This window comes from Siphateles boraxobius, unplaced genomic scaffold (assembly GCF_051911475.1).
Source record: "Siphateles boraxobius isolate OS27281-9 unplaced genomic scaffold, OSU_SipBor_1 5, whole genome shotgun sequence".
Lineage (NCBI taxonomy): Eukaryota > Metazoa > Chordata > Actinopteri > Cypriniformes > Leuciscidae > Siphateles > Siphateles boraxobius.
Genome location: NW_027509141.1, coordinates 3,691,976 through 3,711,252, shown reverse-complemented (window position 1 = coordinate 3,711,252; position 19,277 = coordinate 3,691,976). Strand labels below are relative to the sequence as shown.

The window sequence follows — 19,277 nt, the reverse complement described above, 5'->3', positions numbered from 1 at the left end:
TTGTACAGTACACCATCATGCCAAATTGAGTCGAATGCTTTTTTAAAGTCTACAAAACATGCAAATATTTTTCTTTGTTTGTCCTTGATGTTTTTGTTGATGAGAATGTGAAGAGAATAGATGTGGTCGGATGTGCGGTGTTTTGGTAAAAAGCCAATTGGTGGTTTATTTAAAATGTTGTGTGATGAAATGTGTGAGACAATGCGTGTGTTTATGATCCTGCAGAACAGTTTTCCTAAAGCACTGCCCACACTTATGCCGCGATAACTATTGGGGTCGAATCAACCACCTTTCTTAAATATGTGTGTGATGAGTCCTTCAGACCAGATCTCAGGGAAGCTTCCGGACCAGAAAACCAGATTAAATAATTTGGCTAGAGTTTTAATCATGCTGGGACTGCTGAGTTTAAGCATTTCATTACTAATGTGATCTTGTCCACATGCTTTCTTTAGTTTAAGATTTTTAATATGTTCTAATATTTCAGATATTGTTATAGATTTATCTAATGCATTTTGATCATTTTTAATTGTTTTCTCCAAGTCTTCTAATGTTTTCTGTATTTTACTCTGAGGTTGGTTAAGGTCCGCTGGTGCAATTTTTAGATACACATTTTCAAAGTAAGATTTCCAAATTGTGCCATTCTTGAGTGACATCTCTAATTTGAGTTTTTCTAGTTTTTATATAGGTTCCAGAAAGTGTTTTGATTTACCAAATCATCAATTTCATTAATTTTGGCTTTAAAATATTTTTCTCTTTTGTTCCACAAAAGTCTTTTGTAATTTTGCAGACAGTCTGAATAAGAAAGCCATAATGTCTGGCTGGACGGATCTTTGGGCTTTTTGTTAGAGAGTCTCCTTAGCTCTTTCCTGAGAACTGCACATTCATCATCCAACCAGACATCCTTTCCTTTCACTCTCACTCACTCTCTCACTCACAACACTCACTCACTCACTCACTCACTCACTCACTCACTAACTCACACACTCTTACTCACTCTCTCTCTCTCACTCACACACTCACTCCCTCACTCACACACTCACTCACACACTCTTACTCACTCTCACTCACAACACTCACTCACTAACTCACTCACACACTCACTCACACACTCTTACTCACTCTCACTCACTCACAACACTCACTTACAACACTCACTCACTCACTCACTCACTCACTCACACACTCTTACTCATCCTCACTCACAACACTCACTCTCACTCTCTCACTCACAACACTCACTCACTCACTCACTCACTCACACACTCACTCACACACTCTTACTCACTCTCACTCACTCACAACACTCACTTACAACACTCACTCACTCACTCACTCACACACTCTTACTCATCCTCACTCACAACACTCACTCTCACTCACTCACTCACTCACTCACTCACTCACTAACTCACACACTCTTACTCACTCTCACTCACTCACTCACAACACTCACTCACTCACTCACTCACTCACTCACTCACTAACTCACTAACTCACACACTCTTACTCACTCTCACTCTCTCACTCACAACACTCACTCACTCACTCACACACTCACTCATACACTCTTACTCACTCTCACTCACTCACTCACTCACTCACTCACACACTCTTACTCATCCTCACTCACTCACTCACTCACTGTCACTCACACTCACAACACTCACTCTCACTCTCACTCACTCACTCTCACTCACTCACTCACTCACTCTCACTCACTCACTCAATCACTCACTCACTCTCACTCACTCACTCTCACTCACTCACTCTCACTCACTCACTCACTCACTCACTCACTCACTCACTCACTCTCACTCACTCACTCACTCACTCACTCACTCACTCACTCTCACTCACTCACTCACTCACTCACTCACTCTCACTCACTCACTCACTCACTCACAACACTCACTCTCACTCACTCACTCACTCACTCACTCACTCACTCACTCACTCACTCACTCACTCACTCACTCACTCACTCTCACTCACTCACTCACTCACTCACTCAATCACTCACTCACTCACTCACTCACTCACTCACTCACTAGATGTTAGTACTTTCATCTGTGCTTGAAAAGCAACAACCAACCACAGATGTAAAAAAAATCAACACAAAGTGAATATCAAAAGTTATGAACATGTTAGTATCTATAGGAGGAAAGAGATGATTGATCATCTTACTCTTGAGCCGTCTTTCCCAGGAGCTCCTTCAGGTCCTTTCTCACCATTATCACCCTGTGATACACACACAGTCATATCTTATAAACGGATATCTATTACAGCACCTTTTTTGCAAATGTTTTCAATTATCTTTGAAACCATTCCTTCCTATCTACCATTAACTACATAACCCAAGAACCGTTTTCTACACACACACCAGTCTATGTGCAGGAGAACTTAACTAATCAAGACTCATAGAGAGCGGATCTGAATAAATCTCAGAGATGTTATTGTTGCACTCACTCTGTCTCCCTTAGGTCCAGGAATCCCAGAGGTCCCTCTCTCTCCAGGCATCCCCTGTAATCCCGGAGGCCCCTGAGCTCCAGGAGTTCCTGCAGGACCGACGCCACCCTGCAGACGAGCACAACATATCACACACACACACACACACACACACACACACACACACACACACACACACACACACACACACACACACACACACACACACACACACACACACACACACACACACACACACACACACACACACACACACACACACAGTTAGAGCCACACACACAGTGGAAGCTGCTATACTACACAGAAACCAGTCAGGAGTGTTTTATTTATTTATTTAGTATAGAATATATTTTGGATCGTTAAAGCATTGAAATTTTGACCAGATATCAAGTGTATGCACATCATCAACAAACAAAACCTTACGTGTCCACACATATACTCCTGAACAGGTTCAAGCCACAATCATAATGGCATTGTAATGCTTAGGTTGACACACTCTAGAAGAAGAAACCATGAGTTTTGGATGGTAATCTCTGTCTGATTGATCTGCTTACCTTGGGTCCGTCGGTTCCTGGAGTTCCTGGTAAACCTCGAGGCCCCTGGAGGCCCTGTGGCCCCGCACCTCCTCTCTCTCCTGGGAAACCACGCTCACCCTGAGCAGGACAAGGGAACTTTAACACACGGAATACAACGTACTTACAAAGCAAAGAGAAAGCGAGGGTTTGAGACTCACTCGGGGTCCAGTGGCCCCTGCGGCTCCACCTTCTCCAGGAACACCCTGAATGAGCAAAGACACACACATGGCTTTATTACACATCTATGTGTGGAAAAACAAGTAAAGTTTCCTCGTGGGATTCATGAACTCTTACCTGATCACCGGGTTTCCCTCCTTCACCAGGGGGACCGGGGGGTCCGGGCAGACCCTGTGAACATCACAAACATTTTCTGATCTGTTATGCTCTCTAACAAATATGATGACATCCAAACATGTCATTAAAATAAATGGTCCCGTTTTATATTAAGTGTTTTTAACTACTATTTACATTTCAATTAATGTTACACTATATTTGGATAGTCCACTTTAGACATTCGATAAACTATAAGTAACTACATGTCAACTAACTCTCAATAATTTTCAACTACATGTCAAGTAAGTTTTAAGCTTTGAGTTCGGGGTAGTAGAATAAGTTGATGTACTTGTAAAGTTATTTATAGTCAGTAGAATGTCTGTTGAGGAGTATCAAAATAAAGTGTTAGCAGATATTAATCAGAAAGTCTACTAATATACTAATGACTGCTAGTTGACTTAAGTAGTTACTTATAGTTAGTAGAATGGGTAACACCTTATTTTAATGTCCTTGTTATCTTTTTACCTTGTTACACTCTTTATGAATGAGTCATTGAATCATTCATTCAAGAGATATGTTTAAAAACACTGATTCATCCAGTAATGAAACAAGTGAAGTCTTTATGAGTGAGTCATTAAATCATTCATTTAACCTTTTTTTTTTAAAGAAGAGAATTGTGATCTCTATTATAAACAAAAAAAATCATGAAGTGGAGTTTCTCCAGAATCGTGCAGCTGTTATATAACGCACGGGTTCAGTGATCTGCAGCGTTCACACACTAACCTGGAAGCCTGACGGTCCTGGTTGCCCCTGCTCTCCTCTCTCTCCTGCAGAACCCTGTGAACATCACATCATCTCAGTGCTCATTCTGCTTAATCTTGCATTAGCACGTGACGTGTACACACACAGAGACACACTCACAGCAGGTCCAGGCGGTCCAGCAGCGCCCGTCTCTCCATCTTTACCCGGCAGACCCTACAGAGGACAAGACGTTCGTCACTACATCACTGTACGATGTGAAGCTGAGGTGTGAAAGAGTGCGTTGTACTTGCTGACAAACTGTTCTAGTTCCTTAAGGACAGCTTTAGGCAGTTAACACCTGCTATTACAGATTTTTGTTTTACAATGTCAATACTCACTTTTTCAAAACTCTTCACAACTGTGCATCATTTAGCATCGCTTTTGTACAAAATGTACTCAATGACTATATCTCATCAAGCATTAGCCGTCATTTCACCGCCTAGGTTAACTATAGACCTGATATAGTCCGGCTATGAGTAACAGACTTCTAGCCAAAATAACCTAGAATTTGGTTACATGTCGTTTTTGCCAAAATAACTTGCGAGATGAGATGTATGATATTCCATCATGTAAGCAAAGTCAACAGTGATTACAAGCTGTTTGGTTTCATTTCTATGACATCTTATATAATTGATGACTAGTCAATTCTTGGGCGATGGTTTAGACGTCTATTAAATTTTCACTGACAGCCCAAATTTTGCCTGGTTTTAGCCTAGACGTCAGGGCTGTGTTTGGACGGCTATTAGACGTCTTTTAAATGCAAAATTGCTTGCTGAATGCTGGGATCTTTAAAATAACAGGCATTTTTTTTCTCACTTCTACACAAACACCAGCAAAACTCTGAACCTACAGGACAATTTTAATTTTTACTTGCTCATTCAAAACATAACATAATACATTAATGAATATGACTGGAATTTGCTACATTTCTACTGTGATACCATAATGAAATATATTCCTGATCTAAAAATGAAATACTATCAACACAATTAGATGCACAGTAGCTGAACACACACAGGTGTCAGTCTATCAGTTTCATTACTATCTAGAAGAGGAACAATTTAGGAATAATTTTGTACTGTAATGTAAACATGGACGATGTAACAAACTGTGGTGAATTATAACCAGGAGAGAGTGTCATTCATGTTTTGTAAAGAAGTTTTACAAACGAGAACTTGTATAAGTGTTGTTAGTGTTTTTAGGTCATTGTCGGGTGAAACCTTTGCAAGTGTTCTGGAAAAACAAGTTGATTTGAGACGTGAATGAAGTGTTTTGGTAGTTTAAGAGCATTTTGAATGTGAAATTAACTGCGTTTGAGAAATGAGTCCTAGTGATTGTAAAAAGCTGTAACACCTGTGTGTGTTCAGCTACATCCAATTGTTTTGATAGCATTTCAGATTCAGAATATATTTCAGTATTTTCAGTAAGTATGCAATGTAGAAAATTGCTGTCTTATTCATTTTTGTATTATGTTAGGTTTTGAACTTTAACAGTTTTGAAAAGAACATGTAAACATGCAAATTGTCCAGCAGGATCATAGTTTTGCTGATGTTTGTGTGAGAAAAGTGAGAAAAGAATTCATGTAATTTAAAGGAAGTCATTGAATGCATTTTGTGCTAGTCTTGTGAAGATTCATCCAAGTAAGAATTTCCCTCTACATGGTCCATCATGTGCACACGACCATACAGCTTTAAAATAACAGCTAGTTTTGTCTTGATAATATCACACTTGCTAATTTTCCCTTCGTAAATTACCATTTACCCAAATCTATGTTTAGTGATGTTGCCTGAAATATATATGAGAGCCACTGAAATGCATCCAAATGTCCAGTTTTCTGATTTAGCTCTGAGAGACAGAAATTGCTAAGAAACACTGCCGAGAGAGCTCAGCACTGCTAATGAGAAGGACCGAAGCTCAGCCGGCCTGAAGATCAGTCAAGCTGTTGAGCAGTGTAGATGTGTTGAGGAAAACGTACACGCAAACCCGGAGCTCCAGCGAGTCCCTTTTCTCCGGCCTTCCCAGCTTCACCCTGCAGCGAGAGAAAGATGCCTGATATAAACTGCAGAAATGTGTGCTTTAAGATGAATTAAGATTCAGAGCACTATATGTTTTCAACTATAAAAAGTAGTTTTTATAAGTAATAAGTATTTTATAAGTAAAATTATTACAATAGTAATAATTAATAACAAAAGAGACCAGTAATGTACACATTCAAGTTGCCGTAATGCACATGTATTGACGTGTATTGATAAGAGTGTTCATGTTTACATTGCCACCCTTGGGTCCAGGGAATCCCATCACTCCCGGCTGGCCACGAACACCCTGAGGCCCCGGGGGTCCCGGCCGGCCGTCTTCACCCGCAGCGCCCTACACCCATCACAGAACAATACCGTTATTCAGGAGCCAAACACACGTTTAATTACTGAACACCCTAAAACACTCGACAAATATTTCAATTTATAAGGTCTTTCTTTTCTCTACCTTTTTTTTTGTTTTGTTTTTTCTTTGTCTATCCTTATATTGAGTTTGTCTGTGTTTCGTTTTATTTTTTGTCGATATGTGTATTTTGTACAATTTCTGTATGTATCTGTATGTAAAAAAACTTTAAATTGTAAAAAAAGGATCCAAACACATTACTAAAGCTCAGATTTTAGCATGTGTGTGTTTGTCTTTAAAAATTATAGTTGTGTTCCAAATGAAATACTATGCACTTATGCCATGCACTTAAAGGGATAGTTCACCCAAAAATGTAAATTCTGTCAGTAATTACTCTCCCTCATGTTGTTCCAACCCCTTAAGACCTTCGTTCATCTTCGGAACACAAATTAAGATAATTTTGTTTAAATCTGAGAGCTGGATCACTCCTCCATAGGCTTCTAAGGGATTGAAACTTGTTCCCCGAAAAGTTATTAAAGACATCGTTAAAATAGTCCAAGTGACTACAGTGGCTCAATCCTAAGTTTATCAAGCGACGAGAATACTTTTTGTGCGCAAAAAACAACAAAAATAACAACTTTATTTCAACTATTCATTTCCTTCTCTGTGGGTCTCAAGTCAGTTCACTAGTGTAATAGCGTAAGCTTCTGTTGTTATACGTCACACGCATCACACACATGACCAATAGTGAGCCTACGTGTGACGTACAACACAGAAGTTTATGCTGTTACACTAGTTACACACTCCAATCCAGAAGGGGGCCCAATGCTGTTTCAAAAGCTCTGAAGAAGAAGAGACGATGATCGGGATGTGTACATCTCTCAACCAGTGTTTCAACTGAATAAAACAGCTTGAGAATAATTAGATTTACCTCAGGTATTAAGTGTCACAGTAGGTTAGTTCGCTAGAGAAATTAACTCTAGAGAGAATCATTTTGCATATGTACTATATTAACCGATTCATTATATTTACTTAACCTGTTAGTAATGTCTTGATTATTTAATGTGTGTTTAAATAAATTTGTCATGAAAACAAGTTATGACAGCCACTCTGTAAATGATTATCTTTCAAAAATGAATTGGAGTAGAAAATTTACTTAATAATTAGATTTAGAAGTTTTTATTTGAGTGTTTATTATATCTAAAAAAATACTGAACCCGTACCGAACCGTGACTTCAATACCGAGGTACAAACCGAACCGCCATGTTTGTGTACCGTTACACCCCTAATACAGTGTATAAAGTGTTATAGTCCAATGTTGTTTGTGTAAACGCATATCTGTTAAATTTATATACACTGTTTTTTCATATTTTTTATACATTAGATCAGTACCCCTTATAATTTGAATACAATTTAGCAGTGTTAGAATTCGATATCTAAAGAGCAATATTAATCGATTTTCTTCACTAAATAATCTCTTTGTGATGGAAAGGTTCACTATTAATCATAAGGGGCTTTTGCACCAAAGGAACCTTTTCATAGTTCCTATAACTATTGGCAGAAGTACCAGCTTTTTTGCGTGTTCTGTAACGCAGGAACGGGGAACGATTTTAGTCCTAGCAACTCCTTTTGAACTACCAGTGACGTTAGTGTACGCTGATTGGTCGAACGAACGCGAAACACCATAAAAAGCCGTGTACACACACAGATTATAGCCTATATATTTACTCCACAAACTAACTCTACGAACATATAAAACAGTGATAGATGGACCTCTCAACCTTTACACTAGAGAAAATCGAACGTAACTTTGAAGGGACCAAGCAAGACATGATAATGCATTTCTGCTCAGCTAGCGACATTGAGCATTAACACACGGCATACGCTAATGCTTTTTCATATACTGTAGTTCCTATACCCAAGTTAGGCTATATATAAGGCTATATAGTCTGTGTCTACTTACAGATGGACCGACTTTGCCCTGCGGACCAGCATCACCCGGACGTCCCGTCAGACCCTGTGAAACGAGAATGGCCGTGATTATGACAAACGTGTATAATCAGTATGAGATGTGCTGGCAGTGCAAGCCGATGGACTGATGTACCCGTGCACCAGGCAGACCCGGTTCTCCAGGCCGTCCTGGGTCTCCGCTGGCTCCCTTGGGTCCCGATACACCCGCTGATCCACGCTCACCCGGAGCGCCCTGCAACACACACGGAGATTTACAGACACTGAGTACATGCTGCAGTCACATAAAACCTGATATGATTTTCAGAACCATTTGCTTAGTCATAGTTTGGTTTCCAATGTAATATAGTGCAGTCTTTACTGAGGGACACAGAACTGTATCTGCTACATTCCCAAAGAACAATATCAGACTCTTTGAATTTAGGGCTGACCCCTAATAGTCGACAAAACGTTAGTCGAAAAGAGGCTTAGTCGACGAAATTTTAATCAGTCAGTTAGTCGCAGAAAAAAGGAAGTTGTGAAGTCACGCAGTCCATGACGGACAGATCGTTAAATACTCAGACAATGGTGAAATGTGTATTTATGAATTTGCACATGGTTTGTCTTAAAGCATATTTAAAACACCACATAGACATACAAAATTAAACGCTTGATTTTCAAAACAGAGGGACATTAAGACATCTGGTCCATGTGGTAATTATGTTACGTTTACATTAACCTAGATAAATGTGCACTATTATTAGGCACATATCCACGTGTTTGTTTGAAAGCTAAACTAGTATGACGTTTAACTTAACGTGCATTTCTCTCTATAGGAGGATCCACTATACTGTGAGATGAGAGTAACGTTTGCAGAAAACACTAGGTTATTAATAACCCTAGTGTAAAATAAATACACTAAAATATATTAGAAATACATTTATTTTATGCTAAGTATACTACAAATACTTTTACATATGTATGTACTTAATATAAATACCTTGCAATTGTACTTTTGGTATGCTAAACTGGTATACTTAAAGTCTGCTAAAATGGAACAACTAATTTTGCACTTCATGTACTTTAGTTATCCAGAAATAATGATGAGGTCCAACTAAAGATATGCAGAAGTATATTTGATTGTGCTAAAGTGAAACTATTGCAAGTAAACTTTAGGTACACTTTAAATATCTTGCATTTAAATTATACAGTGATCATAGTGATCTTACTAATAGTGATTAAGAAATGTGCATTGTGCAATAAAGAAGTACTCCAAATAAAGTTGAAGTGTAATATTTATATCATTAAGCCTCATGCAATATGTCAAAAATATGCTAATGGATTTGTAGTATACTTAGTATTTTAAATACATTTTGGCATAGGTTTTTTTTCACTAGGGAAATTATTAAAATGCCGAGACAGTCTCCTTTCTGTTTTTTCTAAAACATTCAAAATCAATACTTTTGTGTGTGCTTTATGCGTAAATTTGAGCGCCTAATTTGTATTTTCAAGGTTTATTGTTATGGTTTAGTATTTCTCTGTAATGTGGAACAATGTGACTAGTCGACTAATGGCTTAAACGACTACGGCTTTGTTCACATGGCTTTGTTCAATTTACCAGTAATGTTACATCACATCCTGCATAAAATTCTAGCAAGGGCTTATTGTTTTTTGCATTCTGAGCATGGCGTCTCACCTTTGGACCAGCCAGACCATCTTGTCCAGGAAAACCTCGATTACCAGGAGTACCCTGCAGAAAACATTGTATCATTGTTGAATATTATTTACAGAATGCAGTGCAATGCTTCATCTAACAGAACTAGAAACACAATGCACATATGGGTCACGTGTTAAATGTTATAAAAGACTCAGAAGTTGTTCAGTATTGCTAAAGATCAGATATGAGGGAACATTGTCTCACTCTCTCTCCGTGCGGGCCGACGGGTCCAGCGGCACCAGGCTCTCCTCTGGGTCCTCGCTTACCTTCCTCTCCGGCAGGCCCAATGGACCCCTGAAGACCAGCGCTGCCCTGAACAAACCACGCTTTATTTAAAACATTCGTTTTTATTTGACATACTGTAAAACACTCATACACTGCATCCTCTGACAAAGAGCACATAAACACGTTCCCACATCAATAAATGTAAAAAAGTATTATTTTAATGTAACATTGTTTTATGTAAACATCCTGGCAACACTTTACTTAAAGCCTTTATATATAATGCATTAAAAAAGTATTTTAATGCATATATTATGCCTTGTAACGCACATTATAATGCATTGTATGCTCTCGTGAATATTTGTAACCACAGATATAATATAATACTTATATATACTATATATAAGTACTATAATACTATAGCAAGGAATCTGCAAATATTATAATACATTTTAACTTTGGTTACTATTATTTATGAAAAGATATGAAGCATTATAATGTACATTAGGAATACCTTTATAAGGCATCATACATAAAGGCTTTGAGTAAAGTGTTACTGACATTCTATGTGTACAGTCCATTAATGCTATACAGTGCTGCAGATAATGAAGTTATTTATAATGTTATATGACACTGAATGATTTCTAGTGTGAATGTAAGGACTTACAATTTCTCCTTTAGGACCAGCCTCACCCTTGAACCCTGCAAGACCCGAATCACCCTAAAGACACACACACATCAGGGTCAGCTCTATTACTGCAAATAATCTGATCTGCAATCAACATTATCAGCTGAGACCAGAAAATGCTTTGAATGATGATCACTGGGGCACTGAAGGGTCTAGGAGGGGGTGATGTGACCATAATCTCAGCTTCATTACAATATATATATATATATATATATATATATATATTGACATATCAGCCAGCACTTGAAGGGTCCCATGTTTGTTTGAATAAAACAGATCTGTGTTGACAATAATTCATATCTCATGCAGAATGACTGTGAGCCTAACTTAGATATAATGTTAATTATTTAAAGATGATCTATCATGCCTTTGTTCATGTTGATCTGTGTTTGGTGTGTAATGTTGCTGCAAAGTTACAAAGTTATTCTCCATATTAGTGTCAGTCGACCAATCAGAGCACAGTGTGCTTTTCATAGAGACAGGAAGTAAACAGAGCGTTACTGACAGACTGGGAAGAGAGGAGTCGCAACAATGGAGGATATGAGGAAAATAATCAACATTCATGCAGGAAAACCTGTTCTAGTAGAGCCTGAAACAACATCAAGACTTTGAAACAGGGCATAATATGGCCTCTTTAAAACCAGCAAATTCTCTCAGTTGTACAACAATTCATCAGTCCCTCCAAATCAAGTGCAAATGAATAACATAAAGAATAACATCAATCAATGCTTATATGTCCTCATGTCTTGTGATCGGTGAGGTAAGGCGAACTCCTAACACACTGCTCAGCTTGCTCTATAGTAATCACACTGTACTAACTCATGCTGTATCGCTAATAACACCTTGTCTAATACATTTATCATAAAAGTCCCTGATAATGTAATTGTTCTGCGTTTACTTATGTTTATTCTTAAATTTTGATGATTCGGCCATGTCTATATAAATATGTCTATATAATAATCTCTTGAATGGATCATCCATTCAAGAAATTTGTTCAAAAATGCATCCAATAATGAAACAAGCGAAGCTTTTATGAGTGAGTCATTGAATCATTCATTCAAGAGATTTGACCAAAACACTGATTCATTCTGTAATGAAACCAGTGAAGTCTTTGAGTGAGCCAGTGAATCATTCATTCAAGCTGATTTAAAAAAAATTCTAATGAATAAAATATTTTTTAAAAAGATTGCATTAATTAACTTTTTTTTTGCTAGAAATCGTGGGAGAATCATGATCTGTATTTTAAATAAAAAAGATTGTGATTCTCAGTTTATCCAGAATCGTGCTAGCCTGGCTCCGCCCTCCTACGTACTTGCGCTCAGTTTTCATTTTCCTTCAGTACTACGTCTGGGATTGTGCTGTAGTCTTTGGTTTTCTCCGGTCATTTTTTTACCGGGCCAATCAGCGAACAGAGGGAGTGGCTGAGAACGATGACGTAGATGTTGTGCGTTATTTTGAGTTGTAGTTCAGTAATGGCAGCGGAGAAAGATGCGAGCGAAGCCATTCGGTCCGTTGTGGCAACGCTGCCGAATATCAAGAAGTTAAAGCCGGAGCAAGAACAATCTTTGCTAGCCTTAGTTTTGTTGATAGCCATGATGTTGTGGCCCTCCTCCCGACGGGGATTCGACATGACATACGTCACGACCAAACGTTAGCGATTGGTTATGGCAGATCCAGAGTGACTCTGGGCAGATCCAATAGTTTTAGACTTCAATAGAGTCCCCGCCTACAAGGAAGTTAACGCTTGTCAATGGAGCGGTGCCAGACTCTATGTACAAATGAAATGTAGGAGAGTCAGGTGGGACCAGGCTAGAATCGTGCAGCTCTACTAGACACAGTTAGTTAAAGCAGTATAATGTACAGTCAGCTGGTCATTAGTGCTAAATAAACCACGTGTCAGGGTCATGATCGCCTGAATTGACTGAGGATCATCCCTTACTCAGCGGAGGAGGTCAATTTGAAAGTAAAACTGAAACTCACAGACTGTCCTTTGGGCCCCAGAGGACCCGTCGCTCCCTGAGGTCCAGGAGGGCCACGAGGGCCTGGGAAACCAGTAGCGCCAGCAATACCAGGAGCACCCTACGGGAAGAAGAGAGATTCCTCATACGATCTATTGTGTTGCTTTGGGTGATTCAAATAATCACAAGTGATCGATGTATCATTTAAAAACAGAAATGAAGCTCAGATGAACAATAGAAGTGAACGACTCATTCACAAATAAAGAAGTCACATGGAAATTCACATATACATGTACGTACCCCTGATCCTTTAGCTCCGGGGATGCCGTCAGTACCAGGGTTACCCTGCAGATTGAGGAGAGCACACAGTCAGAGAGTTACCGTCTAACGCTCAGTTTACCCTTTCATCAGTAGCGGTTTGGTCTCTACATTCCACTTGAAAGCAAAAATATAATAATAATAATAATCCTAAAATATGAGGAAATAATGAATAATAAAACATCATAGGCGTCCAGCAACATATAATCATTTTTAATGCAGTGTATTCTGCTGCATAAGCACAATTATTTCATCTGCAGTCTTCCTTCAGCACATTGCACTGCATTTTATATTGTGGTTAATGTTGCAAGCAAATAACTAACACACATTCCTTGTCAATGCTGCATATCTGTCACAATCATCTGAACTCATTCAACTTTAGATTCGTTTTCATGGACTTTCATTTTGTTGTCATTCATCACATGTGTTCCTTTGTTTGATTTTCCCGCCACTAATCGTAACCATGAACATTTATTCCTCACAGCTGGTCATCATTTAGTTCATCACCACCATCATGTCTTTAGTTCCTCTCTGGTCACTCTGTTTCTGTCGGTCGATAAAAGACCTTCTTTGTATTTCGACAGGAATCAGGATTGTCTTTGATCCAATCATCTGTGCTCTCAATGTCTTGTCACTCTGGAGCCCGTGGAAAAATGATGTCATGAAAACAGTGACTGGAACTCACACGATCCCGAACCCGTCACTAGTGACTATCCTGAACTGTGACATCAATGACACGCATTTCTTATTTAAACCATCCAAAAGGAACTTAATGGAGGATTGAGACTGCTGAGTAAAATCTGTCCACAAAGATGCTTTCCACTGGTTATACCCAGGAAACAAAAATATGTTCTTAGAAGATTTTGCTAACACTCCCAACAGACCTTGGTCAGGCTAGATGCCATATTATATTTAACTCGGATGAAAACGTCTTTTGATGAGTCTGAGTCTTTACAATGTCGTCCACTGTATAAACACAAACAACGTACAATTTTTGTGTGAACGTTATTTTCAGAACAACGTTTTGTCAGTATGTTGTTAAACAACAGCAGAATCCATTGAACGCACTGTAATTCTATCCCTCGCAGCTTCATTTTCATTTCTGTCAAAAAGTAAATATGGCGCTACCATGACTAAGGTCTATTAAGTAATGAAAACATTATTATTGAATGATCTCTGAATGTTTAAAACGTCAATTTTTTAAATGTTTTAAAAAATAATTTTATAAGGGAACATTGCATTCTGCAAACATTGTTGAAACGTTACTTTTGAATGTTCTGTGAACGTTTTAAAACAAGTAGTAACATTTAAAAAACATTAGATGAACGTCCAACTAAATATTTTTTTTTAAAAGTATACATAGTTTTTTGTGCTAATGTTTTGACAACATCATTAAAGACCATATAACTTCGAACGAACGTTCTATTAACGTTACTGGAAGAACATTTGTTCATAACTTTAAGAGAATCTTGGTTAGCTTGGCCTGGTATGGGGTTTTGGGGTCATGTGATCTGTGAGACCAGCTTTTGCCAGAAAACCAAATCCTGTGCCACTTCAAATCTTCCATTTATGTCAAAAATGCTACAAAATGTTGTTTCCTCCCAACGTGCTCTTTTCCAGTAACGTTGATAGAGCGTTTGTTCAGAGTTATCTGGTCTTTAATAATGTTCTCAAAATGATAGCACAAAAAATATCATCTATAAATGTTTCACAAATTGTTTTTCTTCCTGCAACATTTTAGTTGGGCCTTCATCTAATTTTTTTAAATGTTACAGATGTTACAATTGTTACTTGTTTCAGAATGTTCAGAGCACATTCAAAAGTAACGTTCCAATAATGTTTGCCAAAAGGAATGTTGCCTTATCATGTGCATAACCAAGAAAAAACAAGATTCTTTGATTGTTCAGAGAACATTTGGAAATAGCATTTTCATAGCTTAATGGGAACAAAAGTGTTCCTGAAGTGTTTCCGTCATGTTTAAGGCCTCATCAACAGCATCTAGAGTCACACTGCTGCATCTGCAGGGCACACATTAATTTCACTCTTATTTCACGTCCTCTGGAGTGACCTGAGCTCATTCAAGGCCACATGAGAAAATGAGAAACCGACAACCCTTCATCTACCAGACCTGAGCTTTCTGTCATAATAATAGTCCTATTTTTACTCACAGAGATTCCCGAGGGTCCTGGAGATCCAGGGATACCAGACTCTCCACGGGGTCCTTGAGCTCCTTCAGGGCCACGGGCTCCGGTAGGTCCTGCTTCACCCTGTGACAGATGAGAAACAACATGATACAAACTAACAGTGTGCTTGCAGCACGACTATCTCTTCTCAAGAACAGGTTTCTAGAGCCTGGGCTGTGCATTCATTTGGTCTTAAAAAGTGTTCATAAACCTGCAGATTATTACTAAATATGTTGTTTGAATAATAGCAGGAAAGTTGAGTTTTCTTTCGGGAACGAACACGTCACAATATTCCTCATTATAATAATTAATGCGCAGAATAAAGGGGCGGGGCCTGGTTGAGTTAGTTAGTAGTGTGTTAAACTGGCAGTTATGGTAAGGGGCGGGACATTTCCCAAACACACTCGAAGTGCTCGACCAATCACAACACACTGCTCCAGCCGACCAATCAGAGCACAGTGTGCTTTTCAGAAGGAGGAGTTTCATAGAGACAGGAAGTAAACAGAGCGTTACTGACAGACTGGGAAGAGAGGAGCTGCAACAATGGAGAATATGAGGAAAATAATCAACATTCAAGCAGGAAAACCTGTTCTAGTAGAGCCCAGAAAAAAACCACAATCAAGACTTTCCCCTTTAAATCTTACATTCCTGCTGTTTTTGGTTTCTTTAGCCTGTTACAAGTCATGCATAAAAATACCAAAGTAGCAATACATTCACTAGTGCATTATTAATAATGACACATGTGACAGGAATTAAGAGGATTTAAGTATTAAGAGCTGTCAAACCTTAGACCCGGGGGATCCTGGGAAACCGGAAGCTCCAGCCGGACCGACTGGACCCTGTTAACAGAAACAGCGTGAGGTGAATAAAATGAACATTCATTTACAGCAGACTCATGATGATGTTGATAATGATGAAGATGCAAACCTACAGGAGGACCAGCACCGCCGGGCAAACCATCATTCCCACGAGCACCCTGATCAAACACAGACACAACACACACTTCATAACCAACATCCTCAACAATACACAAGCTTCTCCCTGAACTGAACATAACAATGATTCCATTCTGTTATTTTGCAAGCTGGGGATATTGGTTACCATATTATTATTATTATTATTATTATTATTATTATTATTATTATTATTATCAGAAACGGAGCATATAGATTTACAGTTTACTGCACTATGAATGAGAAAGACACATGCATATTAATAGCAAGAGGAGAATGTAAAACTAATCTATTCACATTACTGCACACTTTTGAAAATCATTGCATATTTTGACTCATATTAGCATATCATGTTGCTGTATCGTTGTTTATGATTATGAAATTCTAGTTTTATTTTTTCTGGTCATTTATCTGTTACCAGTAAAATGCAAATGTCCCAAACACTACGTCACACAGACTGCTTACTTCCCACGTCTGAAAATAACATGGATACGGGGAACCGGCAAACCACAAAATAGTTTTTGTCTTGTTTTCCAGTACAAATATCTAAACATTCTTAAATCCAGATGCATTTACTGGAGAGGCAAAACAACATAAGATATTAAGTCCTGTTTAGTGTAAAATGCTAGTGTTTTTGCTTAAAATAAGAACAAATATCTGCCAGTGGGGTCAGAAGAATAATCTTGTTTAACAGTTCAAAATTAAGAAAGGAAAATAAGCCTTAAGAAAACAGTTTAAGAAAAGTTTTCAGAAAGAAACATTTCTTAGGGGCCGGTCACACAGAACGCGTTTATCCATTCCACTGCGCTACTTTTGCATAGTTTTTCAATGTAAACAAGCGCTAGATGGACATCTTTAACGGTGCGCTCACACCTTGCGTCTTTTGCAGCGTTTTACTCTGGACACCAGCTGTGTTCGAAATATCCCCTATACCCTCATTCACTATTCCCTACATCAGTCCACTAATATAGTCCACTTGAAGTGAATGAAGACGAGACACTGAATGCCGCTTTGGCATAGTTTGTACTTGCTATTTAATAATCATTTGAAACTTTGCAAACTAGCCGCTCCAGTAGTGACGAACGGATTTATCTTGGACTCTGTCATGGAAACTATGTATAATTAAACAATTTAATCCTCAATTAAAAAGGAGCTTAAACCTGTATGATATTACGCTGGATCAGTGGTTTGGGAAATGAATGGATGATTGATTCAGCGAGCGCCATCTTCTGGTCAGACGCAGGAATTCATTCAGCACACGACTCTCACTGTGCATTATGGGTATTCTCCAGCCGATGAGCGTACATCAGATGTACACTTGTTATTATGGTGCATTGTGGGATTGAATGAGTGCACTTGATAACGTCCACTACGGTCACAGACACATATACAAATGTCTATTCCCTCAAATAGTGCACTATTTAAAGCTATAGAGGCGATCAAGATAAATAAGGTTCAGCTTTTAAAAACACGTCTCCAGTGACCAACGACTCACGCTTTTAACAGCAAAATTGCATTCTATCATTTTTCTTGTATCATGATTTAAGAATTTGATATTTTTAGATATTTGTACTGGAAAACAAGAAAAAAATACAAAATAAGAAAATCATTTTTTCACTTAAAGTGAGGTACCGCACATATGGAGGCCAACCATGACAAGCAGTGACTTATTAGCTAATGATATAGATGGAAATTAATTTATAAAGCATTTCATATTTGAGAGTGAGCAACAGAGGAAAGCCTTATAGAATGAAGATTATTGAAGAAGCGAGTGATTCTTACAGCAACTCCAGACGGTCCTGGACGACCCCTTTCACCAGGCAAACCACGGGGACCCTGAGGAACAACACACACACACACACACACACACACACACACACACACACACACACACACACACACACACACACACACACACACACACACAGACAGCCACACACACACACACACACACACACACACACACACACACACACACACACACACACACACACACAGACACACACAGAGACACACAGACAGCCACACACACACACACACCCACACACACACACACAGACACACACACACACACACACACACACACACACACACACACACACACACACACACACGCAGACACACACAGAGACACACAGACAGCCACACACACACACACACACACACACACACACACAGACACACACACACAGAGACACACAGAGACACACAGACAGCCACACACACACACACACACACACACACACACACACACACACACACACACACACACACACACACACACACAGACACACAGAGACACATAGACAGCCACACACACACACACACACACACAGAGACACACACACACACACAGACAGACACACACACACACACACACACACACAGGCAGACACAGACAAACACACAAACACACACACACAGACAGACAAACACAAACACACACACACGCACACACACACACACCCACACACAGACACACACAGACACACACACACAGACAAACACACAAACACACACACACACACACACACAGACAGACAAACACACAAACAAACACACACACACACAAACAGAGACACAGACACACACACACACACACACAGATCAATATGACCGAGTTCATACAGAAATCTCTGACTTTTGAAGACTTTGAAAAATGGGAAATCTCCATTCCATTCCCTCGCCATTTAATCTCATTGCTGTCTCTACACTGCAAAAAACTATATTTTGTCCTGTTTTCCAAAACAAATATCTAAACATTCCTCAATCAAGATACATTTACTGGAGAAGCAAAATA

The 19,277-nt window shown here is 38.9% G+C and overlaps 1 protein-coding gene across 1 annotated transcript in view; it reads right to left on the bottom strand.

Moving 5' to 3' along the window:
* col2a1b (collagen, type II, alpha 1b) overlaps positions 1-19,277 on the bottom strand; it is a 64,895-nt gene that overhangs the window by 23,844 nt on the left and 21,774 nt on the right. Inside the window, exons 16-35 of the mRNA XM_077204525.1 lie at positions 18,260-18,313; positions 16,456-16,500; positions 16,310-16,363; positions 15,510-15,608; positions 13,324-13,368; positions 13,046-13,144; positions 11,045-11,098; positions 10,360-10,467; positions 10,135-10,188; positions 8,596-8,694; positions 8,455-8,508; positions 6,384-6,482; positions 6,091-6,144; positions 4,236-4,289; positions 4,098-4,151; positions 3,336-3,389; positions 3,200-3,244; positions 3,021-3,119; positions 2,467-2,574; positions 2,185-2,238 (exon numbers count right to left, since the gene is read on the bottom strand). Of these exons, the coding sequence (XP_077060640.1) occupies positions 2,185-2,238; positions 2,467-2,574; positions 3,021-3,119; positions 3,200-3,244; positions 3,336-3,389; positions 4,098-4,151; positions 4,236-4,289; positions 6,091-6,144; positions 6,384-6,482; positions 8,455-8,508; positions 8,596-8,694; positions 10,135-10,188; positions 10,360-10,467; positions 11,045-11,098; positions 13,046-13,144; positions 13,324-13,368; positions 15,510-15,608; positions 16,310-16,363; positions 16,456-16,500; positions 18,260-18,313 (1,386 nt within the window). The remainder of the gene's footprint in view (positions 1-2,184; positions 2,239-2,466; positions 2,575-3,020; positions 3,120-3,199; positions 3,245-3,335; positions 3,390-4,097; positions 4,152-4,235; positions 4,290-6,090; positions 6,145-6,383; positions 6,483-8,454; positions 8,509-8,595; positions 8,695-10,134; positions 10,189-10,359; positions 10,468-11,044; positions 11,099-13,045; positions 13,145-13,323; positions 13,369-15,509; positions 15,609-16,309; positions 16,364-16,455; positions 16,501-18,259; positions 18,314-19,277) is intronic.